This window comes from Rhizophagus irregularis, chromosome 20 (assembly GCF_026210795.1).
Source record: "Rhizophagus irregularis chromosome 20, complete sequence".
Taxonomy (NCBI): Eukaryota; Fungi; Glomeromycota; class Glomeromycetes; order Glomerales; family Glomeraceae; genus Rhizophagus; species Rhizophagus irregularis.
The window spans coordinates 1,413,984-1,440,506 of record NC_089448.1 but is presented as its reverse complement, the minus strand read 5'-3'; the positions used below and the strand labels follow the sequence as shown (position 1 = coordinate 1,440,506).

Genomic DNA, 26,523 nt, shown 5'->3' with positions numbered 1-26,523 from the left:
TATCCTTGATGCTAGATCCGCTTCCACATTTTTTATGCCGGGAATGTGTTCCGCTATCAACTTTAGATTGCGTTTCAGACCACAAATTCTCTGCGATCTTTGAGAGATCCGGAGATATCGTCCCGCCCTGATGGTTGATATAAGCTACACACGTCATGTTGTCTGTTCGAATCAATATCGTTTGATTCACTAGCTCCTTGAACGCGAGAATGGAGAACTGAATCGCCTTCAGTTCCAGAATATTGATGTGAAGAGTTGACTCCAACTGAGTCCAATTTCCGTGGATGGTCAAGTTGTCCCGGGATGCACCCCAGCCGGTATTTGACGCATCTGTGTGAATTATTGTACTTGGTTCTTCCTGGATTAAACTTCTTCCATTCCAGGAAGGGAGATTTTTTATCCACCACTCGAGCTGCAACTTGCTTTTGTCGGAGAGCTGTACTGTACCGTTCCACCCGTGCAGTTTCAGACCATAATTTTTGTCTCGGAGCAGAGCTCTGGAGTAAAGACGAGCTGGAAAAACCGCTGACGTTGTTGCCAATATCTTTCCGATTAGAGACGCTAGCTTCCGGACAGGTATTTTGGATAGATGTACTGCCTTTTTGCATTCGTTCACTAGGTCCTTTACTTTTGTCTGCGGGAGGACAAAGGTCATCGTCTTTGTGTTGATCTTGAAGCCTAGATACTCTATCGATTGAGAGGGTACGAGCATTGACTTTTCTTTGTTGATTGTAAATCCCATTCTTTCTAAGGTATCCATGACTTCCTTTAACTGTTGTAACGCTTCGTCTTTCGTCCTTGCCATTATGAGTATGTCGTCTAGATATATCATCAATCTGATGCCTTGATTCCGAAGAGATTTTATCACTGGACGAAGGATCTTGGTGAACACCCTCGGACTTGTTGTTAAACCGAAAGGTAAACATGTGAAACAAAAACGTCTGTTCTGGAAATCGAAAGAAAAATAAGGTTGTTGGTCCACTGCTAGGGGAACATGAAAGAAAGCTTGATTTAAATCTATGGACACCATATAATCGTTCCGTCAGATCATAGATTTCAACAATTCTAAGTTTTCCATTTTGAAATGTTGGTAGTATACGAACTGATTCAGTTTTCATAAGTCTATGACAGGTCAGAGTTTCCCCCCTTTTTTGGGTACTAAAAACAGGTCGGACAAAAAACATGGAGTATCGATGTCTAATTCTCGAATTGCTCCAATCCGTAATAATGCTTGAATCTCGTCGTAAAAAATCTTGAGATCTTTCTTGTATTGGCGATTGGGTGAAATAGGATGAACTTCTAAAGGAGGGACTGTTAACCATTCTGGACGATAACCATATTGGACAATATCTGTAACCCAATTTTTGCCAAAAGACGCGATCCAATGGTCTTTGAAGTGGGAGATCCTTCCAGCGATCTTTGAGGGAGTTGAAGAAGAAATTATTTTTGGTTGTTTGTTGACGTGCTTGACTGAAAATTTCCCTGCGATTGTGAGTGTGATTGGGATCGTGAATAATTACGGTTCTTTCCTTTGTAAGAATTGTATGAATTTTGAGATCCTGTTGTAGATGATTTAAAACTGACAGGAGAGTATTGTTTCTGTTTTGAATTTTGTTGAGCTCGTTTCTTTTGAAAAGCAGCTTCATTAAACAATTTGTTAATTTCATTTTCTTGTTGAACCAACTCTGGTAGTTTATCCCTGAAAACACCTCATTGACCGGTAGGTTTTCTATAATTGGAAGAGAGGTTCTTAAGTGCCAGTTCCCTACGTAGGTCATTTCCGTATGATAAGGCGTCCAAAAGGAGGGCCCTTGAGTTGAGTACTGTCTGTTCAAGTTGGAGCTAAGACTCGTAAGAATCTCCAGAGTCTTCGGTCGGCTTTGAAGCATAAACCATCCTGAGTGTATTATCGATCGGTCTAAGAACTGAGAACGTTTTATAGAGCAGTCTACTATAGTTTTTGTCAGTTTCTTTGTCAAAACGGGACATGACGGATAACATGCGTTGTTCCATCTTGAGTGGTGTAAAGGATATATCTTTATTTCGAGGTTCGGCCTGAAAAATTTTTTTCTTAACAGCAGGCTCGAGAGAGTTTCCACAATAAATTTCTGTGGGTAAGTTTGCCATGGGACCGCAAGCAGTCCAGGTATTTGAGTCGTTTTCCTCAAAATCGAGGTCATCTTCATTTGTATTATTAATATTATTAACATTTTCTTCGTTAGTCATTTCTTGAAGATGTTAACAAGAGCGAACCGCAACAAGTTAAAAACGGCCTAAAGAGGCTTGTGTGGGAATTGTAGTCTATATATAGTAAAATAATAGTTTAATTGTTTATGATTATGTAATATGTTTATTTATGATGTAATTATTCTTTGTACTAACTTGCCGCAGCTAATAAAATGGCCGATTAGCACGTGATTATACTTGTCCGGAGTTATGAAATTGATTTACACGTGGCACCGTCAAGGTGAAAGACCAATACGGCTCTGTGGGGTGGATTTACGTATTTCAATGTTCATTTTCTCCTAGTGTGAAGACCCGGTACTGCGACTATGCCACCGAGGCTGGATCTTTTCGAAAGGTGGGTCCTGTATGGATGTGTATTACTAGTTGAGTTTGCGTAGTTAGTATGTAGTTTTTGCCTCTGTAATTATGTACTGTTCAGCAGTTTACCTGCCTCTTTTGAAATAAAATAAATAATAAATATATCCGAAAAATAAATTTTGACAAAACATTAATATTATGAATAAAAGCAAAAATTTTCCATAATCCTTTTACTTGGCCATTCACAAAACTGTCAAAAATCTTCCATTTAGTTCGTTATATTAAGGTGTTTAATATTTTTCCACTGTTTTTATTAGATACAGTATATCCACATTGTGAAACTTTAGTGATAAGCACTACGCATGTACCAGAGAACAGTGAATAAATATGATTGTTTGAAACAGAAAATTAGCATTATGATAATTATGCGATAAAACCACTCAGTATGCCATTACTGCTTTGTTTGTTCGATTAATTATTAATTGATGATATTTATTGTAAGTATAGATCATAAATTTTATTATTGTTTCTTGAATTCTTGTTTTGTCTTTATGAAATGGTAATTGATGAAAAATCTTTATTTTATGCATTTTGTAATACTATACATTGTGTGATCTTGAATGGCAAATATGACCACTTTTAGAAAATGTGTGTACGAATTTTGATAATTGATCATATTAGCTGTCATACAGCGTTAAAATCATCAAGATACACCGTAGAAAATAGCTAGAAATATCAGAATAATCAATAATAAAAATCAGTATTGTCTTTTTTTTTCATTAAAATTTCAAATTAGAGAATTGTTGATTACAGAATGGTTGAATTTTATTATGATGTATAATGCATAATTTTTTGGTTAATATAACGGGAAGAGCAACTAAAGCCAGTTGCTGAACTTGTTTGGCATTAAATACTCATAGCTCAACGACGACGGAATTGTTAAATACATCATATTAATCATTAAGCTCTCACTATTATATCCAGGGACTTAAAAGACAAGATAAACAAATTGAAAAATTATTACTGTTAATTGAACTGAGCTAATAATCGTAAGAGCACGATGAAATTATTTTATTGTTCTTAAATAAGCACTCAAAATCAGATAATAAATTCAAACTTATCTATTTATTTGTACAATAACTAGGAAACGTTTCCAGAAACCGTTATTGAGTTCGGAGCGGAAGATCTCAATTAATACAAGATTAATAACAATACTCATAATTAACCATATGTGACAAGTAATCGGTGACATGGGGATAACAGAATTATTAAAATTTCTTATACTAGTAAATATTGTAACATATACATTTTTTAAATAAAGTTTTGCTGCAAAAACAAATAGATCATATCGGCTGATTGGAAAAATCAAGCCAATTAATATTTAAGCTCAGTTGATGGGTTCATTATATAACTGATGGGTTACTTATTGTCATTAGCATATATAATTATGGGAGGCTTTTCTGATCAGCCGATATGTTCATATAGACATCTAATACCAGATTTATCTAGGAATGAATGAGCTCAACAAGATAAGAGAGATTGTATTCCTTTAAAAAAATATACATGTAAAAATTCGGTTAATTGATTTTCATGTATAAAGATGATATACAGTAGTTAAAGTTTATGTCATTTTCAACTTTCAAGTACATTGAAATAAGCACACGTAGCTCACAATATGACGACTATGATGTTTATCTGGAATTAGATCTTATATACAGTGCTTAAACGATCAATTATTTGCAAATGTCGTGCAAATATAGAAGTCTAAAATGTCCAAAACATATTTATTAATTATTCAGATCTGATTTCTATAAAACTCCGTCTATTATTTTGATAGAATAGTTACATCATACATTATAATCTTGGGAAAAACATAGACTACAAATTTTTATAATTAATACTTTAAATTCTTGCTAAATTAAACAAAATAACATTATTGTCTATGGCTTGCAAAACATTAAACACAATAATTAAGTGAATCTATGTGACGAAAATATTTGAAATCTTTGATTACCCCATCACTTTTATATTTATCGATTAGTTTTGTATAATCTTCTCTTATATAATTAGAATCAATAGTAAATATGGTAAGTGCGTGCCTACCTCTCCATTTTTCTAAGAATTCTTCCAAGTTTTCTAAAGAAAATTGTAAATCATCATCACTTAATCTAATTTCTTTAAAGTTAGCTGGGGATGATCTAATTAATATTTTTAATAAAATTTCACCATTTTTCAACATTTCCTCAGTTTCAATTACATCCATATTATATAAAATTAATAATAGTGATTTTAAATTTTGACAAATTTTAAGTAATTTTTCAAATTCAGCGAAATGTTCTTTTGATGGTGAAAATGCAATTGTCAAATATTCAATTAAAGGACAATTTTCATGAATTTTACGAATAAATTTGAGAGAATTTTCATTAAAGCTATCATATTCGTAATTAACAGCATCATCCGGTCTAAATAAAATTTTCTTAAGACGTCCTCCACTATTTTCAATTATACTAGTAATTATACTTAGTCTGTTAGTACAATCTATATTAAGAATTTCAAGTTCATGATAAACCTGCATTTTCAATTTTTCTAATTGTTCTTCATCAAAATAAAAAAAGCTTTCAATTATTAATATTTTTAGTTTATAAAATTTTGGAAGTATCTTTTGCAATAATGTGTATTCATAATTTATCACATATAGAAAAAATATTTTTAAATAATTGAGACTTGCTGCTTTCTTTTCTAGTGCAAGAAAAATTTTATCGTATGGATTATCATTCATAAAATGCTCTTCATCAAAATTATCTTCCCATTCAAAATGCTTTAAGTTCTTCTGAACTTCAATTAACTTAACAATCCCATAATTAGTTTTTGTGTCCATATTAATGATGATGAGTCTCTGTATATATTGACAGAATTGCGATAATCCATAAAAGTATGAAGAATCAATAGATGTATTACATTTTAATTCACAGAGTGACTCAAGACGAATAATGGCTTCCGGAAAATAAAATATTTGATGCTTAATTGATTTCATATCAAAATACTTCAATTCTGGACATTTTCTCATAAAGAGAGAGTAAAATTCTTGTTGCATAAAAAATTGATTATAAGCAAAAGTTGATCCAATAGAAATTATACTATTTATAGTATTTACATTGATACTTCTGCAGAAAGAAAAATAATCAAACAAGAGCGATTGATTTGAACCCGAAGGTAATTTGATTCCTCGATCTGTTATGAATTCTTTTATATCATCTAATAAATAGCAAGCAATAATGAAAAATAAATAGGTTTTATTCGCATAATTAATATTACTGTAGCACCAAGGATTCCTCCATAAAATCGGTACTACATTTTCACACCAAAGTCTATTAACCATTAGACATGAAAAGAGGGATTTTGAATCTTCTTGTAATTCTTCAAATATTAAGAAAAGAATATCTTTATTGAGACTGGACATTCTTTATTCAAAAAAAAATAATAATAATAAATTGGCTTAAAATAATTTATAAGTAAAATATTTTCAAAAAAATAATTTTTCAAAATATTAAAATATTAGAACGAAAACTATTTTTTTTAGGTACTGTATATATAGTAAAAGAACAACTCCGATCAATTTGCTAAATTTGATTATTCTGTACAACCATAAACTTGATCAAATGACATAAGTAATGTTTCACAGTAAAGAAAATCAATAAACAAAAATTACGCCCAATATTATGTAATAAAAAAAAAAGTTGCTGCTTACTGCAAAAACAGTCCAAGTCAGAACTTAGTACAAATCCTCCATTTTGTTCGTTAAAGTGATAATTTTATTCTATCTATATTGACGTTTATAGTTAATGTCATTTTAAAGTACATAGTTTTCTGAAATACCACCACTACGTCACATCATATACCGTCAGGCCCGTCAGTCTTAGGTAATATGGACGTCTTTACCCAGTGTCACTGTCACTTTTTTTCCACCCCACGTGATGTTTGTGGCGGTTAAAAATTTTAAAATTGAGTTGGTAGTTTCGCGTGTAACATTTAAAAACTACAAAAAAGAAAAAGAGAAGATATTTTTTTTCTCAAATATTATATAAAATAAATTATTTTATTACTTTTACAACAAAAACATTTAAAAATAACTTTCTCACACTTTATTAAATTATCATAGAATATAAACCAAGTGATATTTTTTCCAATTCTGTAATCTGTGAGATGTTTTACAAACACCTTTTGCGAATTTTATTAAGAGGATTTTATATTATTTTTATTTTATATGTCTCCATAAAGTTCTAGAGTTAAGATCTTCAAAACACTTGCAACGTGTATTCTTTTTTGGCTAGTCTTCTTGGCCGAAATAGGAAAAAAATACGATGAAAATTATATTATTCTATTTGAATTGGATCTTAGATATGTAGCCCTTCCCTCTCTCCATAGGAAAGCGTGTCTTACAAATAAAAAAAATTTTTTATTTTTGTGTATCATAAATCCATTTTTTTTGTTTGTTATACGAATCAAAAAAATTGGATTATTGTTTAAGTTTTTTACAACTTGTAACAATATGTAGCTCTATTTCGATTATTTAAAAAAAGGAAAAAAAAATTTGGAGCTTAATGAAATTTTTCTTTCATGTGATCAACTGGTTTTTACTTGTAAGTTATATGGATCTGGAACATTTTAAGAAAGAATTAAATTTCCCCCCTTTTATCATACTCCTTTTTTAAAAAAAATAAAACATCACTCTTCGTAAATTATTAGAAATTTTTCTTTAATCAATTATCTGTTATGTAAAATTTATCGTATTTTTTTTTATCAAAAGTGATGGCAGATGATGATTTGTTTTTTCTTCATATATCTCTATAAGGAAGTATGAGATATAGGGATTTTGTAAAAAAAGTGATGAAAATGTGAGAGATTTCTTTTTCACTGTCATCTCCTTGTGATCATAGCGAAGCCACTTTTTTTTCATGAGAAAATATTCGTATTGCTTTGCATTCCTCTTTTTTTTCCTCAAATAAACCAGTAAATATGTCATTAATCTTGAAGGCATTTCGTTGATCTCCACGAATCCAGCAGATCTAACGCCAGGCAATCGTTAAATCTCCCATGGTTAAACGCTCAAGTGAATGGTGCAAACAGTAATAGGTCAAGCCAAAGTCCCAGGGGCGCAACTCTGAGAATGTCACGTAGAGGAAAAACTACTCTGGCACAGATGAATCAACCAGCCAGAAACCAGAATCTTTCAGCTGCTTTGGAGGCAAATCCAATTCCATCCATGACTAATTCTACAGCGATAATCCCACTTCTCAAGAACAAACTGACTAGCGATATGTAAACTGATATTTTATTCTATTTTATTTTATATTAAAATGTTTGGATATTACTAAATATCACCAGTTGTGGTGAATTTATGATGTAATACCGGCCATTATTTTAATAGATTCTTAATTCGGGCAAAAGTACATCATAATGCTGGTATCGTGACCATCACCGCTGGTGAGCTTTAGCAATTTTCAAAATGGTTTATAATAAAAAAATTTTTTATTAATATTTATCTGAGATATAAATTGTACTGTCCATAATATTTCTCCTAAAAAAAATTTTCTAATCCTTAGGAATTCAATATCATCAAATAAATTTATTTTAGTGTCAATTCGTTAAGTTAGGGGTTCCAGTGGGTGTACGATATTAATTCACTGTACGCCCATCAGTTTAAACTTTTTAAATCATCATATTAGATGACCGTCCCGCGGATAATCGGATAATTGGATAATTATGGCCTGTAGGCTGTAGCACACTGATTTTTATAAAACTTAGGTCAAATTTATGATTTATCAGACTATACTGCAGGTCAGTTATCTAGTATCAACTGGAAAATTTTAAAATTTTGATGTATTACACAACAAAATATCTTCGTTATAAAAATTCGACAAAATTATATTTAAACCAATAATTTGCGGCTTTTCGAATCTAGTTTTCGCAACTTTGAACCTGGTTTGGAATTGGTTTTTTTGGAAAGAATAAGATTCATCAAAAGTGGTAAGTAGTATTTTAAAAAGTCATTTTAAAAGAAGCTATTTATAATAAAAACATAACAGATAATATTGGCAAATAACAACTATAATTCCAGAACGTAATATGTTTCTAATATTTTCTAGTATATTTTTATATATATGAAATTTTTTTTTTTTAAATAGTAAAGCATTTCCCTTTATTGAATATATGAAAAACAATATGATAATACATTAGACTTAACTAGCTTACGTTAAACTATTACTATCCTCTTTCCGAAAAAATGTGGATGTTAGCAAGCTAACATTTAGGTACAATAAAACGAACAAAAATACTATACTATCGATACTGTCTATTAACTTAACCCTGTATATCTATGTTGGAAAAATTTTCTAATATATCTGCGTACAGATACTTCACTTGTCCTTGCATAAACTCTCAACTCTCCATCGTTTCCTGAACTTATTTTCTGGAGGGCTGTTTTTGATTCTTTTATCCCCGGTATCTTTTATATCCGTCGCTCTATTTTCATCCGTTAGACGCTTTGTGAATTCATCGTTTAACGTCGTGTACTGCTTTACAATATCACTTTGTTCCGTTAAACTAATAATTCCACGCCCTAATTTTTCGTAGTTCTTATCCTCTTTACACCATGCTTCAAACTTCTCTGCTTTTATACCAACCGATTCTCCCACTAACGCTAATTCTTCTTAATTTCTTCCCGCTTCATCTCGCACGCGTTTGCTGTAAAGATTTTCTTCAACTCTTCTATTAATATAAGTTTCTGGACTTTTTCAATTCTCTCTATATTCGTTAACAATTTTCACGACCTCTTCTGTATTATCTTTTGTAATTTCTTACTTGATACGATAGTATTATTCACTTCCTCATCAATTCCTCCTCTGTGCTTATTAATTACGTCCACTACCTCATTCTCTTTTATTGTGATAACTGCCTTTTGGGATTGCTCCTTATTAGGCTCAGAATTCATCGTGTTTGTTGGTAGTGTTTGTACAACGTTGTCTTCATTTGGTTTTGCTGCATGTTGATACATACTAATACCATGTAATTCTGAATAAATTCATTGTGGTGGCGTATCCAAATGAAACTCGCTTATTACTTCTTCTCTTGTTTTTTCGCGTTCATTACTACCACGCTCTCTATGGAACTTCGTCTTGTACTCTTTCGGTAACTTCTCCATTCTATATATTTCTTTTTGATCCCTAACTTTCCAAATGTTCCACATTATTCCTCGTTTGATCGATTCTCCTATTGCCAGTTCTGTCGATTTTTGATCCTTAAGATATACTATAATTTTCCAATGTTGAGTTATTTTGAGTATCTTGGCGAATCTGCCAGCAGCAGACCCTTGTTCACAATCGTATTTATAAACTCGTATTCATTTTTCTTACACTCGTCCATCTCTACCGTAGTTAAATCTCTAGTTAATTGCCATCGGTTTATATATATGAAATAAATACTAAAGAAATCTCTTTATTAAAGACTTACTAGTCGTGATTTTGTACATAACTATCCAACCGGTTCAAGAATTGAAGCCCACTATCAGTCAAATGGTCGATTATAATATCTCCTGGAACTTACTTTGCTAACGACTTAAAATTTTCTAAATGTATTGTAAAATTAATATTACATAAGATACTCGTTATTGGTCTTGTAAAGACATTGTACAATAGTTAGTATAAAATTTGTTGTAGCATTAATTTATTAACATACATTTAATACTAATTGTAGCAAATTATTGTAAAATACATTGTAAATTTAATTGTCAGGTGTAAAATTATTAACGTTTGTTCTCCTAACTGAATTTTTGAAGATTATACAATATCAAGATCCATTGAAAACCTGCATCCCAACAGATAAATAATAGCTATTAAACATAGCTATTATATTACCTATTTTCTCACTCATCCAGCTATTCCTCCAGTTCTTCCTATTTTTAGTAATGGCTTAACGAAATACGCTTCCAATTTTACAGAAGATTTATTTGTCTTCATTCAAATTTCTCTGGATACTCTCTTCCCTTTCCTTACGATCAAGTTTCTTCTCTCCGCTTCCTTTCTTTGTGCAGCCAATGTGCGTTCATTTTCTTTCACCATTCATCTCTTTTTGATTTAGACATCAATACTATCAAGGAAAAACAAAAAAACTCCGCGTGAAGAAACCACCGAGAAAAAAGTTAATTTATAAATAAATCAAAGAAAAAAAACTTACTGAAATCCAATACGTCCAAAGAGATCCAGAGAGACCTGAAGAGCTACTGGCTTCCTAAAAAAAGAAATAATCAAACTAAATTCCACGCGTCTATACCTAGAAAAAGTAAACCGAACCGTTAATAAGCATTTCGTTAGAAAAGTAGTTCAAAGAAAAGAAATTTACCGAATTCCCATGCAACAAATACCTGAGGAACAATCTGTCTAAAAAAGAGAGAAACAATCAAATAATTTAAAATAAGAGTAGTAATTCCACTAAGTTAATGCGAATTTTATGCGTCCAAACTTCAAAGACCTAAAAAAACTAAAAACTAACCGTCTAAAAAAGAAGAAAGAAACAAATGATGTTAGTAAAACTTTGTTAAACACTTTCCAAAGTTTAAAAAAATCAAATAATCCCACCGAAATCCACGTTCTAAACCCGTTTATAAAAAGAAAATTTTCCGAATTTTACCAAAATCCATACGTCCAGGCCTACCAAAAAAAAAGAATTAAGTTTGGAACGTTAAAATACGTTCGTTAGAATAAACTAACTAAAACAGAGAAAAAACTTACCGATAATGAAATTCCGCGTTTTGTTAAAGAAAGAATCCCTACCGAAATTCTGTGCGTCCAAGGACTTGACTGCTTATAAAAAAAGAGAGAAAATCGAAACGTTAGCAAGATGTTTCACTAAAAGAATTAAATTAATAAAAACATATTTCGGAATCACTTACCGAAACAATACGCGCCAAGGACTTGCCGTCTAAAAAAAAGAAACGTTTCATTAAAAGTATAAATTAAAAAAAAAATTCCGTTAAATCAAATAAATAATAGTTCTTTTCTAAAAGAGTTCACATTTCTTTTTATTCATATATATTAAATATATCAGTTTTTTCAAAGATTCGGGCAATTTGCTGTATTTCGTTTACCTATAAAGAAATCCACGTCCCAAAGACTCGGTCGCTCTAAAAAAAAAGAGAGAATATTTAAAGGTTAATAAAATGTTTCGTTAAAATGAATAATTTAAAAGAAAAGTTCCGATACTTAACGAAACGTTTTTTAATATTTCGGGTTTCCCTTTTTTTTAGGCGACTGGATCTTTGAAGATTGTTGATTTCGGTATGGAAATATAAGAAACATATTAAATAAATATTGTCTGATTTCTCACCGAAATTCCACGCGTCCGAAGGGTGAACATAGACAAGGCCTAAAAAAAATAAAACTTAGTACCAAAGACGACAAAAAACAATAAACTATAATAAAAAACCAAAATCTACCTCTATTACGGACACTCATTTCCATTCCCAAAGAGAATTGGCAAACCCTAAAGAAGAAAAAACGAACTATTAATAAAGTTCGTTAATGAAATAATTAAAGAAAAAACAAAAAAAATCCAAAAACTATCATACCAGAATCCCATATCCCATATCCAAAGAGACTTGAGAGAACCGCCTAGATAAAAGAAGGTAAACGAACTGTTAGAAACTGTTCGTTAAAACAAAACAAATAAAAAAAAAATTGAATAACTTACCGAAATTCGCGTCTAAGGAGACCGAAAGAACCGCCTAAAAAAAAGAAAAAATTGAAACGTTAGAAAACGTTTCGTTAAAATAAATAATTAAGAAAAAAAATTCCTCACGCGTCAAAATAGCCGAAGAACCGAGTCGTCTAAAAAAAGTAAGAAAACAACTATTAGAATCGTCCGTTAAAATAAAACAATTAAAAAAAAAGACAAACTTACCGAATTCGCATCTAAGGAGAGATAACTAAGATTTTTTTCAACAAAAAGTGCGAAAAGGGAAAGAAAAGAAAAGAAAAGGGAAATGTAAAAGTAAAGGGAAAGGAAGAGGAAAGGACGAGGGAGAGGCGAAAGGTACCAAGGGAGGGAACGGAAAGAATGAAAAAAAAAATAAAAAAAAATAGATAGAGTAGTTGATCAAACATTCGAACTGCGGATTATATCACGCTATACACGTGATATTAGCATTGTTACTGATTAATAACTATATAATTGAAAAAGGTGTGAAAATAAAGAAACTAAATATATTTCAAATACAAAAATATGTAATACAAGGAAAATCGTACAGAATAGTACAAAATCTTCTACAGCAGTTGCTAACGCATTTTTAGAGGTATATTCTGTAATTAATATTTATATTAATATTTTAATTTGCATTTTTTTTTAATTAAATTTTATTACTTTTTGAAATCAAAAGGCGGTTGATCAATTAAATGTTAAGCATAAATTGACGAATTTCTCTGGACAGCCAATCGTATATGTACGCTGTATTGATCTTGACTACAAAGAAAATCAAGTCTATATTAAATTTAAAGATTCAATTCCTGCAAGTACTTATGATGCTGTTGTACGTGTTTGTGATGATGCCGTGATGGATACCGCCACTTAGAAGCAGTTGTACCTTTTCTTTTTCATGAATATTTGGTTGCTGATAGATAAATAATCTTATAAATACTCAATACCCATAGAAATTTTCAATGTAGATGAGATCTATATAGTATTAATGATACCACTGATATTTTAATAGATGATCATGAAATAGGAAATGGTGCTTTCCGCTCTCTTTTAACTTTGCTTAATGTATTAATTCCTATTTGGAGAAATCTATAATAAAATCAGGAGATACTCCTTATATTAAACTAGGTGAAGATGGTCACAATATTGGAAGGAAGCAAAATCATGTAATGATGGCTTTTTGTCTAAGACGATCGAAGGAGATGAAGTACTTAAACCTACTCATCAAGTTAGGTATATATTTATATATATATATGTACAGTATTTATTTATTATTTTATTAATCCAATTGTTTTTAGTATAAGCCTTTATATAGGTGTAATAATATTAATATACAAGATAATGGTTGACGCGTATAGTCATAATTTTTGTATAAATAAAATGTAAACTTGTGATACTTGCGATAAAATTCTTTTTTTATTTAACATGTAAAATATTTAGTACAAGGTGCATAACTACATCAACCTAAAAGCCATGCTATGAGCCTACAACTCTCAATCAAAATTATCTTGTTACTTGCAAAACTAATAATAATCAATCAAACCCATCGCGATATAGACCTATTCTATCACGCTCTACTCTTCAACAATTAGTTTACAATCAATTTAACTAAAGGATGGCTATCGTATTTATCATATATCATATAGGTAATTGTTTTAATTATAACGTAAATAAAAATTTACATTTGTACTTACTCATCAACAAATTCCCCGAACCAGTTGTAAACTTGCAGGTAACTGTACCACATTGAAATATTCGGTCATTTTTAACTAACTCATTCTGTGTCCAGCTGAAAGTAACTTCATAATATCCCTCATAATTTACGTATCCACCGTGAACTCCTTCTAACGTCTTAAACCTCGTTCACCCTCATACCCTAATTATTCATGATGATCGCCTTGCTACTAGCCAGCCTGTAGTTATTGGCCAAATTAGCGTCAGGATTTAACTAATTTCTCTTTTAAAGTAGAGTACATGATGACATATGCTACCCTTTCCTCTTATAAATAAGTAATTTTGTTTCTTATTTCCTTCGCATTTTTATTTTCTTTTTTCTTTACCATAACATTGCTTTCATCGCTCTCGAAAATTTTTTCATTTTGTTACATCTTTAATTTTGTAAAAATGAGAACCGAGGAATTTCGTCAAAGTTTCAAATCAGCCTTTTTAAGTCAAGAAGTTCCCAACAATAAACGATTAACCACGCCACAACGACCACGTAATCGAAGTGGAATTAAAACGATTCTAAATTCTCAAAATTCTAGAGTTTCGAATAGTGTTTCATCTGCTAAAACAAGTAGGTTGAGACAGCCAGAAATATATAATTGCATTGAAAGAATTATCAGTCAGAAAAGTTCAAAGTTTAATTACCCAACTAGAAATGTACAATATATCGGTTAAATAATCAAACATTATCCAAAAAGAGAAAATGCGAAGATTCGCGAAATATCAAAAAACGCATTTCTTATGACCAAATAGAGAGAACCAGAGAAAATTTGCGGAATAGGAATGATGATAGATGATGCCATGAAGGCTGTTCTTAACGTGACTCAAATCGATGCAATTGTGGAGCTTGAAATTGAGGATGAAGGTCGCCTCAATATATATGTCTGTTAAATCATGCTTTGACGTTCGATGTAGAAGAACAAAATCCATAATTGAGCAAGAAGAAATCGAGGTTATTGCCCAACTCTAAATTATTATAGAAACTTGGTGAGATATTGTAAGGACAGTGCATATACTTGATCAACTTGAAAGCAAATGTCCGGTTCAGGAGAAAAGCAATTTAAGAATCCAATTAAAATTTGAAAAATTAATTGGCAAGACCCGTAAAGTACTAGATGATTTGGAGGAAATCTTGACGCACAACTTGATGACGTCACAATACTACTTTACGATAAGGCATCGTACCAAAATTACGCTATAAAGAAAATACCACCCGCGCGTAGCACAGTAACAAAAAAATATTGATATTTTTGCAAATATTCAAGATATTTTGATAAAATTTAATATTTAAGTAGTTCCATACCTGCCGAATAGCGTTATTTAAGCTTCCTAGACCTACTTCATTTAACTAAAGTATCAAAATTATGCTATAAAATTAAAAATAAATGTTAATTAATTTTATTAGAAAAAGAATAGATATTTAAGCAATATCAATAAATAAATATTTCCATACCTGTTAATCATAAAAAAAAAAGTAAAAAAAAACGCGTTTACTAAATAAAATCATTTACAGCTTCGTAAAAGTATTATATGCTTAAGCTTTTTACTTCTTTTTATTATTTAATAAATTTTTAAAACATTATATTAACGTGGAATAAGAAAAGAAGAGAGTGTGTTACATGTTATTTTTATTATTTTATTTAGCAAAAGCTGATCGCGCTACACAAGTCACGTGGATAAGTCACATGATAACTACTGCGCATTCGTTGATTTGATGCGAAATTATATTAATATTTAAATTAAATTAATTTTTTATTTTATTAACAGACCCTAAATATTCATTTTTCGTGATCTAACCACCTACTATTTTTAAGCTATTAATTTATAATACTTAGTTAATATTAATAAAAATATATAAACCTTATGAACTACAAAAACAGTATGGTTCAATTACTGTCCGTAAAAATAATAATTATAACGATTAATGACTTAATAGTCAATTAACAGTTATCAGTTATTGGACATATATTTCATCAGGGATCTTCCTGATAATTTGGTGATGTTATAATACGACGACTATGATGTTTAACTGAATTAATATCGTTATATGCAAAAAAGAGTATACTACTTTATGGTTAATTCAGATCCTATATACAGTACTTAAACGATCAATTATTTGCAAGTGTCGTGCAAATATAGAAGTCCAAATCATCAGAACATAATTTATTAGTTACTCGGCAGATCTGATTTCGTCTATTATTTTGATAGAATAGTTACTACAACATACATTATAATCTTAGGAAAAACATAGACTACAAACATTTACAATTAACGTTAATATTTTGAATTCTTGCTAAATTAAACAATAACATTATTGTCTATGGCTTGCAAAACATTAAAAATAATAACTAAGTGAATCCATATAACGAAAATATTTAAAATCTTTGATTACCCCATCACTTTTATATTTATCGATTAGTTTTGTATAGTTTTCTCCCATATAAATAGAACCAACAGTAAATATGGTAAGTGCATGTCTACCTCTCCATTTTTCTAAGAATTCTTCCAAGTTTTCTAAAGAAAATTGTAAATCATCATCACCAAATCTAATTTCTTTTAAATTAGCTGGGGCTGATCTAATTAATATTTTTAATAAAATTTCCCCATTTTTCAACATTTCCTCAGTTTCAATTTCATCCATATTATTATATACAATTAACAATAACAATTTTAAATTTTGACAAATTTTAAGTAATTTTTCAAATTCAGCGAAATGTCCTTCTGATGGTGAAAATGCAATGGTCAAATATTCAATTGAAGGACAATTTTCATAAATTTCACGAATAAATTTGAGAGAATTTTCATTAAAGCTATCATATTCGCTACCAATAACATTATAGGGCCTAAATAAAAGTTTCTTAAGACATCCTCCGCTATTTTTAATTATACTAGAAATTAAATTTAATCTATTACATCCTATATTAAGAATTTCAAGTTCATGATAAACCTGAATTTTCAATTTTTCTAATTGTTCTTCATAAAAATAAAAAAAGCTCTCAATTATTAATATTTTTAGTTTATAAAATTTTGGAAGTATCTTTTGCAATAATGTGTGATCATAATTTTCTATATATTCGAAATATATTCTTAAACAATTAAGACTTTCTGCTTTCTTTTCTAATGCAAGAAGAACATTTTCGTAACAATCATCATTCATAAAAAGCTCTTCATAAAAATTATCTTGCCATTCAAAATGCTTTAAGTTCTTCTGAACCTCGATTAATTTAACAATCCCATGATTAGATTTTGTGTCCATATTAATGATAATGAGTCTCTGTATATATTGACAGTATTGCGATAATCCATAAAAATATGAAGTATCAATAGATGTATTACATTTTAATTCGCAGAGTGACTCAAGACGAACAATGGCTTCTGGAAAATAAAATATTTGATGCTTAATTGACTTCATATCAAAATACTTCAATTCTGGACATTTTCTCATAAAGAGAGAGTAAAATTCTTGTTGCATAAAAAATTGATTATAAGCAAAAGTTGATCCAATAGAAATTATATTATTTATAGTATTTACATTGATACTTCTGCAGAAAGAAAAATAATCAAATAAGAGCGATTGATTTGAACCCGAAGGTAATTTGATTCCTTCTGTTATGAATTCTTTTATATCATCTAATAAATAGCAAGCAATAATGAAAAATAAATAGGGTTTATTCGCATAATTAATATTTTTATAACACCAAGGATTCCTCCATAAAATCGGTACCACAGTTTCACACCAAAGTCTATTAACCATTAGACATGAAAAAAGGGATTTTGAATCATCTTGTAATTCTTCAAATATTAAGAAAAGAATATCTTTATTGAGACTGGACATTCTTTATTCAAAAAAAAAAATAATAATAATAAAATGGCTTAAAATAATTTTTTATAAGTGAAACTTCTAAAAATATTTTCAAAAAATAATTTTTCAAAATATTAAAATATAGGAACGACAATTACTTTTTTTTTTACATATATATAAAAAAAGAACTTGCTAAATTTGATTATTCTGTACGACCATAAACTTGATCAAATGGCATAAGTAATGTTTCACAGTAACGAAAATAAATAAACAAAAATTACGCCCAATATTATGTGATAAAAAAAAATTTGCGGCTTACTATTAATAAATATATCCGAAAAATAAATTGACAAATATTTACTGTAGCCCATTCACAAAAATAGTCAGTCAGAATTTAGTTAGTACAACAAATCCTCCATTTTGTTCGTCATAATATTTTTCCAAATCATATCTGCATCGTGAAACTTTAGTGATATAATTAATTTATCCTATCTACTGTATATAAAGACGTTTATAGTTAATGTCATTTTAAAGTACATATTTTTCTGAAATAGCATCCCTACTAGTTGGACGTCACATTTAGAGTTACGATCCGGATGAATTCGAAAGGGCACAATTTGGCAATTATATACGGATTTTAATTAATAAAGATTAAATTTTTTTATATATTATAAGACTGCATCCCAATGCACAATCTAGTAATTTAAAAATTACCATTTAATAAAAAAAAAGAGAAAATAAAACGGATTGATTTTCGTCCGATCCGGATAAATTTCAATCCGTTTTAATTTTCTCTCTACTTTTACTTTCGAAGACAATTTTTTTTATTATATTATGTATTGATAGATATTCATAAGATATCTATAAAAAAAAAAATACTTTTTATTGACTTAATATTCATAAAATGGCTGAAATGTGTTTATTTACGGATTGGCGGATCGCAACTAGTGCTTCGATCCGGATGGGATTTTAACGGATCAATCCGCGGTTTACTACGGTTTGGCAACGGTTTATTTGAGTTGGAGCTATAAGTTTGGCCAAAATTAATAAAATTTGTAGAAGAATAATTTTTTTAAATCTGACAAAAATTATAGTTTGACAAAAATAATAGAAAAATGTTGATGCTAATCAACGGATCAATCCGGATCGAAGCACTAATCGCAACTCTACGTCACATCATATACTGTACGTTCATATTCCATAAACCATAAACCGTCAGTTTCAGGAAATTAAAATTAATTTTTCATTTTATTACCCGGCCTAAATATTAATTTTTCGTGACCTAATCACCTACTGCTTTAACTACTTAAGCTTTTAATTTATAATACTTATGTTTTTAATTAATTTAAGTTGAAAATCATGTAAGTTAATATTATAAAAATATATAAACCATAATTTATTATGAACTATAAAAATAGTATTGTTCAATTACTGTCCGCATAATAATTATAACGATTAATGACTTAATAGTCAATTAGCAGTAATTAGACATATATTTCATCATGGATCTGCCTGATAATTTAGTGATGTCATAATACGACGACTATGATGTTAACTGGAATTATATCGTTACGTTATATGCAAAAAAGAGTATACTACTTTGTTATTAATTTAGATCTTATGAACAGTACTTTAAACGATCAATTACTTGCAAAATATATAGAAGTCCAAATCTTCAGAACATAATATATTAATTACTCGGCAGATCTGATTTCGTCTATTATTTTGATATAATAGTTACATCATACATTATAATCTTATGAAAAACATAGACTACAAATTTTTACAATTAATACTTTGAATTCTTGCTAAATTAAACAATAACATTCATATTGTCTATGGCTTGCTAAACATTAAACACAATAACTATCAATAACTAAGTGAATCTATGTGACTAAAATATTTGAAATATTTGATTACTCCATCACTTTCATATTTATTGATCAATTTTGTATAATCTTTTCTTTTAAAGTTAGAATCCATAGTAAATATAGTAAGTGCATGTCTACCTTTCCATTTTTCTAAGAATTCTTCCAAGTTTTCTAAAGAAAATCGTAAATTATCATCACCAAATCTAATTTCTTTTAAATTAGCTGGAGCCGATCTAATTAATATTTTTAATAAAATTTCCCCATTTTTCAACATTTCCTCAGTTTTAATTTCATCCATATTATATATAATTAATAATAGTGATTTTAAATTTTGACAAATTTTAAGTAATTTTTCAAATTCAGCGAAATGTTCTTCTGATGGCGGAAATGCAATTGACAAATATTTAATTAAAGGACAATTTTTATAAATATTACGAATAAATTTGAGAGAAACTTCATTAAAGCTATCATCTTTGTAATCAATGGAATCATAGGGGTTAAATAAAATTTTCTTAAGACATCCTCCGCTATTTTTAATTATACTAGGAATTAAATTTAATTCATTACATCCTATATTAAGAATTTCAAGTTCATGATAACCCTGCATTTTCAATTTTTCTATTTGTTCCCCATCAAAATAAAAATAGCTTTCAATTATTAGTATTTTTAGCTTATAAAATTTTGGAAGTATCTTTTGAAATAATGTGTGTTCATAATTACTCACACGTAGGAAGAATACTTTTAAATAATTGAGACTTTCTGCTTTCTTTTCTAGTGCAAGAAAAATTTCATCGTATGGATTACCATTCTTAAAATGCACTTCATAAAAATTATCTTCCCATTCAAAATGCTTTAAGTTCTTCTGGACCTCAATTAATTTAACAATTCCATAATTAGGTTTTGTATTTATATTATCAATGATGAATTTCTGTATATAATGACAGGAACGTGATAATCCATAAAAATATAAAGAATCAATAGATGTGTCACATCTTAATTCATAAAGTGATTCAAGATGAACTTTCGCTTCTGGAAAACAAAGTATTTGATGTTTAATTGATCCCATATCCAAGTATCTCAATTCTGGACATTTTTTCATAAAGAGAAAATAAAATTCTTGTTGCATAGAAAATCGGTTATAAGTTAAAGATGATCCAATAGAAATTATACTGTTTATAGTAGTTACATTGATACTTCTGCAGAAAGATAAATAATCAAAAAAGAGCGATTGATTTGAACCCGAAGGTAATTTGATTTCTTGTTCTGTTATAAATTCTTTTATATCATCTAATAAATAGCAAGCAATAATGAAAAACAAATAGGTTTTATTCGCATAATTAATATTACTGTAGCACCAAGGATTCCTCCATAAAATCGGTATCACAGTTTCACACCAAAGTCTATTAACCATTAGACATGAAAAAAGGGATTTTGAATCATCTTGTAATTCTTCAAATATTAAGAAAAGAATATCTTTATTAAGTTTGGACATTCTTTATTCAAAAAAAAAAAAAATGAAAATGGCTTAAAATAATTTTTTTATAAGTGAAACTCCCTAAAAGTATTTTCAAAAAAAAATAATTCTTCAAAGTATATTACGAAAAAAGAAATAAAGAAACGAAAACTTTATACTTATATATGTAAACTCCGATAAAATTTGCCAAATTGGATTCTGTGTGACCATAAACTTTGACTCAATGACGCAATTAATGTTTCACAATAGCGAAAATAAACAAACAATTATTACGTCATGCCTATTATCTCGAAAAAAAAAAATGACAATACTTCATAAATTCATAAACTCTATAAAAATTTTTATCCGTTATTTCTGCAAAAACTCCGTAAAAATGGCCTTTCACGGATCCATTCACAGAAAATGTAAATAATTCGATAAATTCCGCGATATAAGGTTATTAATTCCGGAAATATGAGCCTTTTACGGAAAAAATATGGAATATAAAAAACGGATTGACTTTTTTTACAGGGAAAAGCAAAAAATTTCATAAGCTTTTTATATTCCTGTAATAAACCTGCTTTAAAAATACACTTAAAACTTTATAATTTATATAACAAATCTTCCCGTTCAATAATTTTGGTCGTTACATTCATAGATGTATTTACGTTAAGTATTTGATAAAACAAATATAATTAATTTGGTTTATCAGAAAATTTTTCCCGTAATTTTTAATATTATCAAATATATTTGTACCACTGTACTTTTAAAGCTATATAATAAAATTCCTATTCAAGAATAAAAAGTTTAACCAAAATATAACTTCATATACCTCAAGTAAAGTTAATTCTGGTCGGAGTTATAATCGAGCCGAATAGTATGTCCACATGAGATAATTCCTATTTGTATATGTTTTTGAAAATATGTATATAATTATATAATAGAGACCCGTAGTCGGTAAACTGATAATTTATGATGAAAATTCAAATTTAGAGATTAATAAATAAATTGTGACTTGAGGATTCAAACTATAGAAATATGTGGATCAATGATATTGTGATTTATTGCAGCAAGTACTTGAGAAAGCAGGTAAGAGTCAGTTTCATATTTAGACCGACATACAGTTATTACGTTACATGTAGAATTCTCCGAACTCTAAAGCACAAGTAACATTAGATGTTTCTGAACGTGGCCACGAATCAGAATCCATAATCCAGTAATACTCTTACTTTTTTTTTTTATTTTTATATTTTCATGTGACAGACTAGATACAGAACGATCTTCTCACTACCATATATGATCAATTCATGAGAAATTCTATATATATATAGCATATATGAATAGTTATTGCACAACGCCGCCCCGAAATATGATTTCCACGCGATACCCACCGTACCATTCAATTATCTAATTAGGTCGACACAATCTAAATTAAATGACTCTAACTTACAAGATACTTGATCCTCCGACCAGTTAAGTATTGACAATGATTTTTTTACTCGATTTTGTATGAATATTAGCAAGTTCCGAAATCCTAAAGAAAAAACATCACAATAAAAGAAAATGATAAATAACTCTAAAAAGAAAATTAGCCTGCCTTCTTATAGTATAGAGCGGCTACATAGGTCCGCGCCACAACCCACTAGACCAAGCAAGGAACCCAACTACTCCTTCGCACACCTATTGCGTGGTTGGTAAAAATTTCAAAATTTCCGTTAATATTTTGTCCTCGCTACCGGGATCATCCTTGTTCTTACGTCCACCAACCATTAATGATTTAGACTTTTGGAATGTATTCTTCTGATTAGTCAAAGCAGAGCCTTCTTTGCCAATATTTGTTGATGACCTTTCCGATTAATTTGACTTCTGATTTAAGGTCATGAAGAATTGGTGAATTTTTTGTTAGCTTAATAATCTTTAATTAAATTTGCAAAAAGAAAAAAAAAATGAATAAAAATAAATAAATTAAAAATTAATAAAGTATAAAATCATATTCTAAAAAAAAGAATCGTTTTACATGTGTAACATAATGAGCATGTTTAGATATTCACTCATTTATTTCAGCAATTTGTCATAATTAAAATATTTAAATTAGTAAATTATATTAATAATAACTTATCTGTGAATCTTAATAAATTCTTTTTTTATTACATAAATTTTAAAAAATTAATAATAAATTTAAAACATATATGCAACGAAAAACTTTTTCCTAATTTTTATGATTATTTGTTTCTGCGCTTCTGGATGAATTTCAATCTTCAAATTGAAATTCATATTACGTCGTACATTTATTGGCTTCATACAAATATATAATTGAGTATGTTACACTAAACATAATTTATGTAAAAGCCTTATTGTTTAATTTTCACAAAACAAATATGAGCTCTTATCCACTTGTTTATTTATGTATTAAAAATTTACAAGTATATTAGCATAAATGTTTTGATGAATTGAATTAATGATAATATTTATTTGATCGGATTTTCTCCATTTTATCAAATACTTAATTTAACGAGACAAGTTTACCAAAGATTCACGTGTGTAATACGGTGTATCTTGATCACGTGTAATCAATTACCATTGCGCCCATCTTTACTTTTTTTTTTATTTTAAAAAATAAATAAATAATATTATAATAGTTTCCGTTTCCTAGCTACATGTAAAGGACTTATAAGAGAATTTTTGCTTGCTATAACAATACTGGTAGAGCCTTGTTAACTTTATTTCTTTCTTAAAAAAATTTGAAAAAAAATTTGAATTCTATTTTATGTAAATGCATCGTTAACGCCTAACGGTGACCGTCACTACACCAATTAATTTTCCTTAAAGTTATGATTTTGGTCAAAATTAAAAAGTAAACACCTAAATTTGAAATTTTTTTTTTTTGAAACAAAAAAAAAAATAATGTTACTTAATTCGCATATTTATGAAAGCATAATAGCAATGAAAAAATAAATATTCGTGTGGTTGAACCACTGGTGATATTTTAGTAAAATTTGGCGTAATTTTTTTTGTTTATTTTCGTTGTGAGACATTTGTATTATATCACTTGATCAAAGTTTATGGTCACACGGATAATCAAATTCGGTCAAACGGAATTTTGCCTCCGGCATTTTATTACGTAAATGGAATCATTTCACAAAAAATTTTTTTTTTTTTTATAACCAAATATTTTATTACTTTTATATATCTAAAAATATCATTTTCAAACATTATTTTAACCAATTTTATTTGTTTATTTATTTATTTATTTATTTTTTTGAATAAAGGATGTCCAAACTTATTAAAGATATTCTTTTTATAATATTCGAAGAATTACAAGACGATTCAAAATCTCTTTTTTCATGTCTATTAGTCAATAAATATTGGTGTGAAACAATGGTCCCAGTTTTATGGAGAAATCCTTGGTGTTATAGTGGTATAAATTATAATAATAAAAACTCTTTATTTATCATTATTTCTTATTATTTATTTGATGATATCAAAGAATTCATAACAAATCAAAGAATTCAATTACCTTCAGTTATATACCAATCACTCTTTTTCGATTATTTATCTTTCTGTAGAAGTATCAATGTAAATACTATAAACAGTATACTTTCTATTGGATCATCTTTAGCTTATAACCGATTTTCCATGCAACAAGAATTTTACTCTCTCTTTATGAAAAAATGTCCAGAATTGAGATACTTGGATATGAGATCAATTAAACATCAAATATTTTGTTTTCCAGAAGCGAAAGTTCATCTTGAATCACTTTATGAATTAAGATGTGACACATCTATTGATTCTTCATATTATTATGGATTATCACGTTCCTGTCATTATATACAGAAACTCATCATTGATAATATAAACCCGAAACCTAATTATGGAATTGTTAAATTAATTGAGGTTCAAAAAAATTTAAAACATTTTGAATGGAAGGATGATTTTTTTGAAGATTATCTTACAGAAGATCCTTATGGAATATTTCTTCTTGCATTAGAAAAAAAAGCGGATAGTCTCAATTATTTAAGAATATTCTTCCGATGTATATATAATATTACTGAACGAGCAATATTACAAATGATACTTCCAAAATTTCATAAATTGAAAACGTTAATAATTGAGGATGGATTTCTTTCATTTACTGATGAACAGTTGAAAAATTTGGTTTATCATGATCTTGAAATTCTTAATATAGAATATAATAGATTAAATATAATTTCTAGTATAATTGAAAATAGTGGAGGACGTATCAAAAAAATTTTATTCAGACCTTATGATACTATCGATTTTGAATTTGATGATTTAAGTTTTCATGAAAGTTCTCTTAATTTTATTCGTAAAATTTATGAAAATTGTCCTTTAATTGAATATTTATCTATCGCATTTTCACCATCGAAAGAAAATTTTACTGAATTTGAAAAATTATTAAAAAATTGTAAAAATTTAAAATCTTTGTTATTAATTATATGTAATATATATGAAGAAGAAACTGAGGAGAAGATATTAGAAAATGGAGAAGAATTATTAAAAGTATTAATTAGTTCTACACCATCTAATTTAAAGGAAATAAGATTTTATGATTATTTTAAATTTTCTTTAGAAAATTTGGAGGAATTTTTAGGAAAATGGAGAGGTTGTACACTTTCTATGCTTACATCCGATTCATTTTATGAGAGAGATGATTATAAAAAACTCATTAGTAAGTATAAAAATGATGGTGTAATTAAAGATTTTAAATATATTAGTGAATTGGAATTGAATATTGTTTGTAAGTCATAATCAATTATTAAGGATTCAACATACTTATTAAGAAACTAAATAAAGTAGCTATTTTATCCCAATGATAAAAGTCTTTAATATATTACCTACTTTCTGATATTCGGTTGGGATTTTTTCATCATACAAATATTTGAGTAAAAGATCCGACGCAAAAAGTTTCATATGTTTAGTACGTTAAATAAATTTTTTTTCTAAATAATATAAACATATTATGTGTGGGCGGAAATTTTAAGCGAAAAACATTTGTTCATACAGTTACAAATAAGAATGACGTAATAAGCAGTGAGCTATGCCGAATATATAAAACAACAATACTTACGTAGGCATCATAATTAATACGAAAAATAGTCTATTTTTATAAAGGTTATAATCTATAGTATGTTAATTATTTACTTCATTGTTCATGCATCAATTGTCATCATTAATATGTCAATTATAGTTTATGAAGTTAAATTTTTTTAGTCAATTATCTAAATTTATTCTTTTTTTTTCTTGTTACCCAGCATTTTTTGTGTTTCGCCCTTTAATTTTCTTTACGTGTTCGTTTTTTTTATACATTACTTATAGTCTTGTAGTTTTTTCTCATGGCTCCGGTTAAAGTATATATAATA

At 28.7% G+C, this 26,523-nt stretch overlaps 7 protein-coding genes across 7 annotated transcripts; 2 read left to right on the top strand and 5 right to left on the bottom strand.

Moving 5' to 3' along the window:
• Window positions 1-4,501: 4,501 nt before the first annotated feature.
• OCT59_012937 (uncharacterized protein) lies at window positions 4,502-6,004 on the bottom strand (the record flags this gene model as incomplete). The annotated part of the gene is made up of 1 exon (XM_066140480.1): window positions 4,502-6,004. One exon carries the CDS (start codon window positions 6,002-6,004, stop codon window positions 4,502-4,504), a length of 1,503 nt encoding a protein of 500 aa, XP_066001362.1.
• A 2,956-nt stretch (window positions 6,005-8,960) lies between these two features.
• OCT59_012936 (uncharacterized protein) lies at window positions 8,961-9,598 on the bottom strand (the record flags this gene model as incomplete). Its single annotated transcript, XM_025322854.2, has 2 exons — window positions 8,961-9,214; window positions 9,406-9,598. 2 exons carry the CDS (start codon window positions 9,596-9,598, stop codon window positions 8,961-8,963), a joined length of 447 nt encoding a protein of 148 aa, XP_025165203.2.
• A 27-nt stretch (window positions 9,599-9,625) lies between these two features.
• OCT59_012935 (uncharacterized protein) lies at window positions 9,626-10,072 on the bottom strand (the record flags this gene model as incomplete). The annotated part of the gene is made up of 3 exons (XM_066140479.1): window positions 9,626-9,852; window positions 9,957-9,968; window positions 10,054-10,072. The coding sequence occupies 3 exons, from the start codon at window positions 10,070-10,072 to the stop codon at window positions 9,626-9,628; spliced, it is 258 nt and encodes an 85-aa protein (XP_066001361.1).
• A 4,343-nt stretch (window positions 10,073-14,415) lies between these two features.
• On the top strand, window positions 14,416-14,907 carry OCT59_012934 (uncharacterized protein; the record flags this gene model as incomplete). The annotated part of the gene is made up of 2 exons (XM_066140478.1): window positions 14,416-14,673; window positions 14,770-14,907. The coding sequence occupies 2 exons, from the start codon at window positions 14,416-14,418 to the stop codon at window positions 14,905-14,907; spliced, it is 396 nt and encodes a 131-aa protein (XP_066001360.1).
• Window positions 14,908-16,200: 1,293 nt separating this feature from the next.
• OCT59_012933 (uncharacterized protein) lies at window positions 16,201-17,851 on the bottom strand (the record flags this gene model as incomplete). The annotated part of the gene is made up of 1 exon (XM_066140477.1): window positions 16,201-17,851. One exon carries the CDS (start codon window positions 17,849-17,851, stop codon window positions 16,352-16,354), a length of 1,500 nt encoding a protein of 499 aa, XP_066001359.1. The 3' UTR covers window positions 16,201-16,351.
• A 1,836-nt stretch (window positions 17,852-19,687) lies between these two features.
• On the bottom strand, window positions 19,688-21,181 carry OCT59_012932 (uncharacterized protein; the record flags this gene model as incomplete). The annotated part of the gene is made up of 1 exon (XM_066140476.1): window positions 19,688-21,181. One exon carries the CDS (start codon window positions 21,179-21,181, stop codon window positions 19,688-19,690), a length of 1,494 nt encoding a protein of 497 aa, XP_066001358.1.
• Window positions 21,182-24,412: 3,231 nt separating this feature from the next.
• OCT59_012931 (uncharacterized protein) lies at window positions 24,413-25,912 on the top strand (the record flags this gene model as incomplete). Its single annotated transcript, XM_066140475.1, has 1 exon — window positions 24,413-25,912. The coding sequence occupies one exon, from the start codon at window positions 24,413-24,415 to the stop codon at window positions 25,910-25,912; it is 1,500 nt and encodes a 499-aa protein (XP_066001357.1).
• Between the last annotated feature and the right edge of the window lie 611 nt (window positions 25,913-26,523).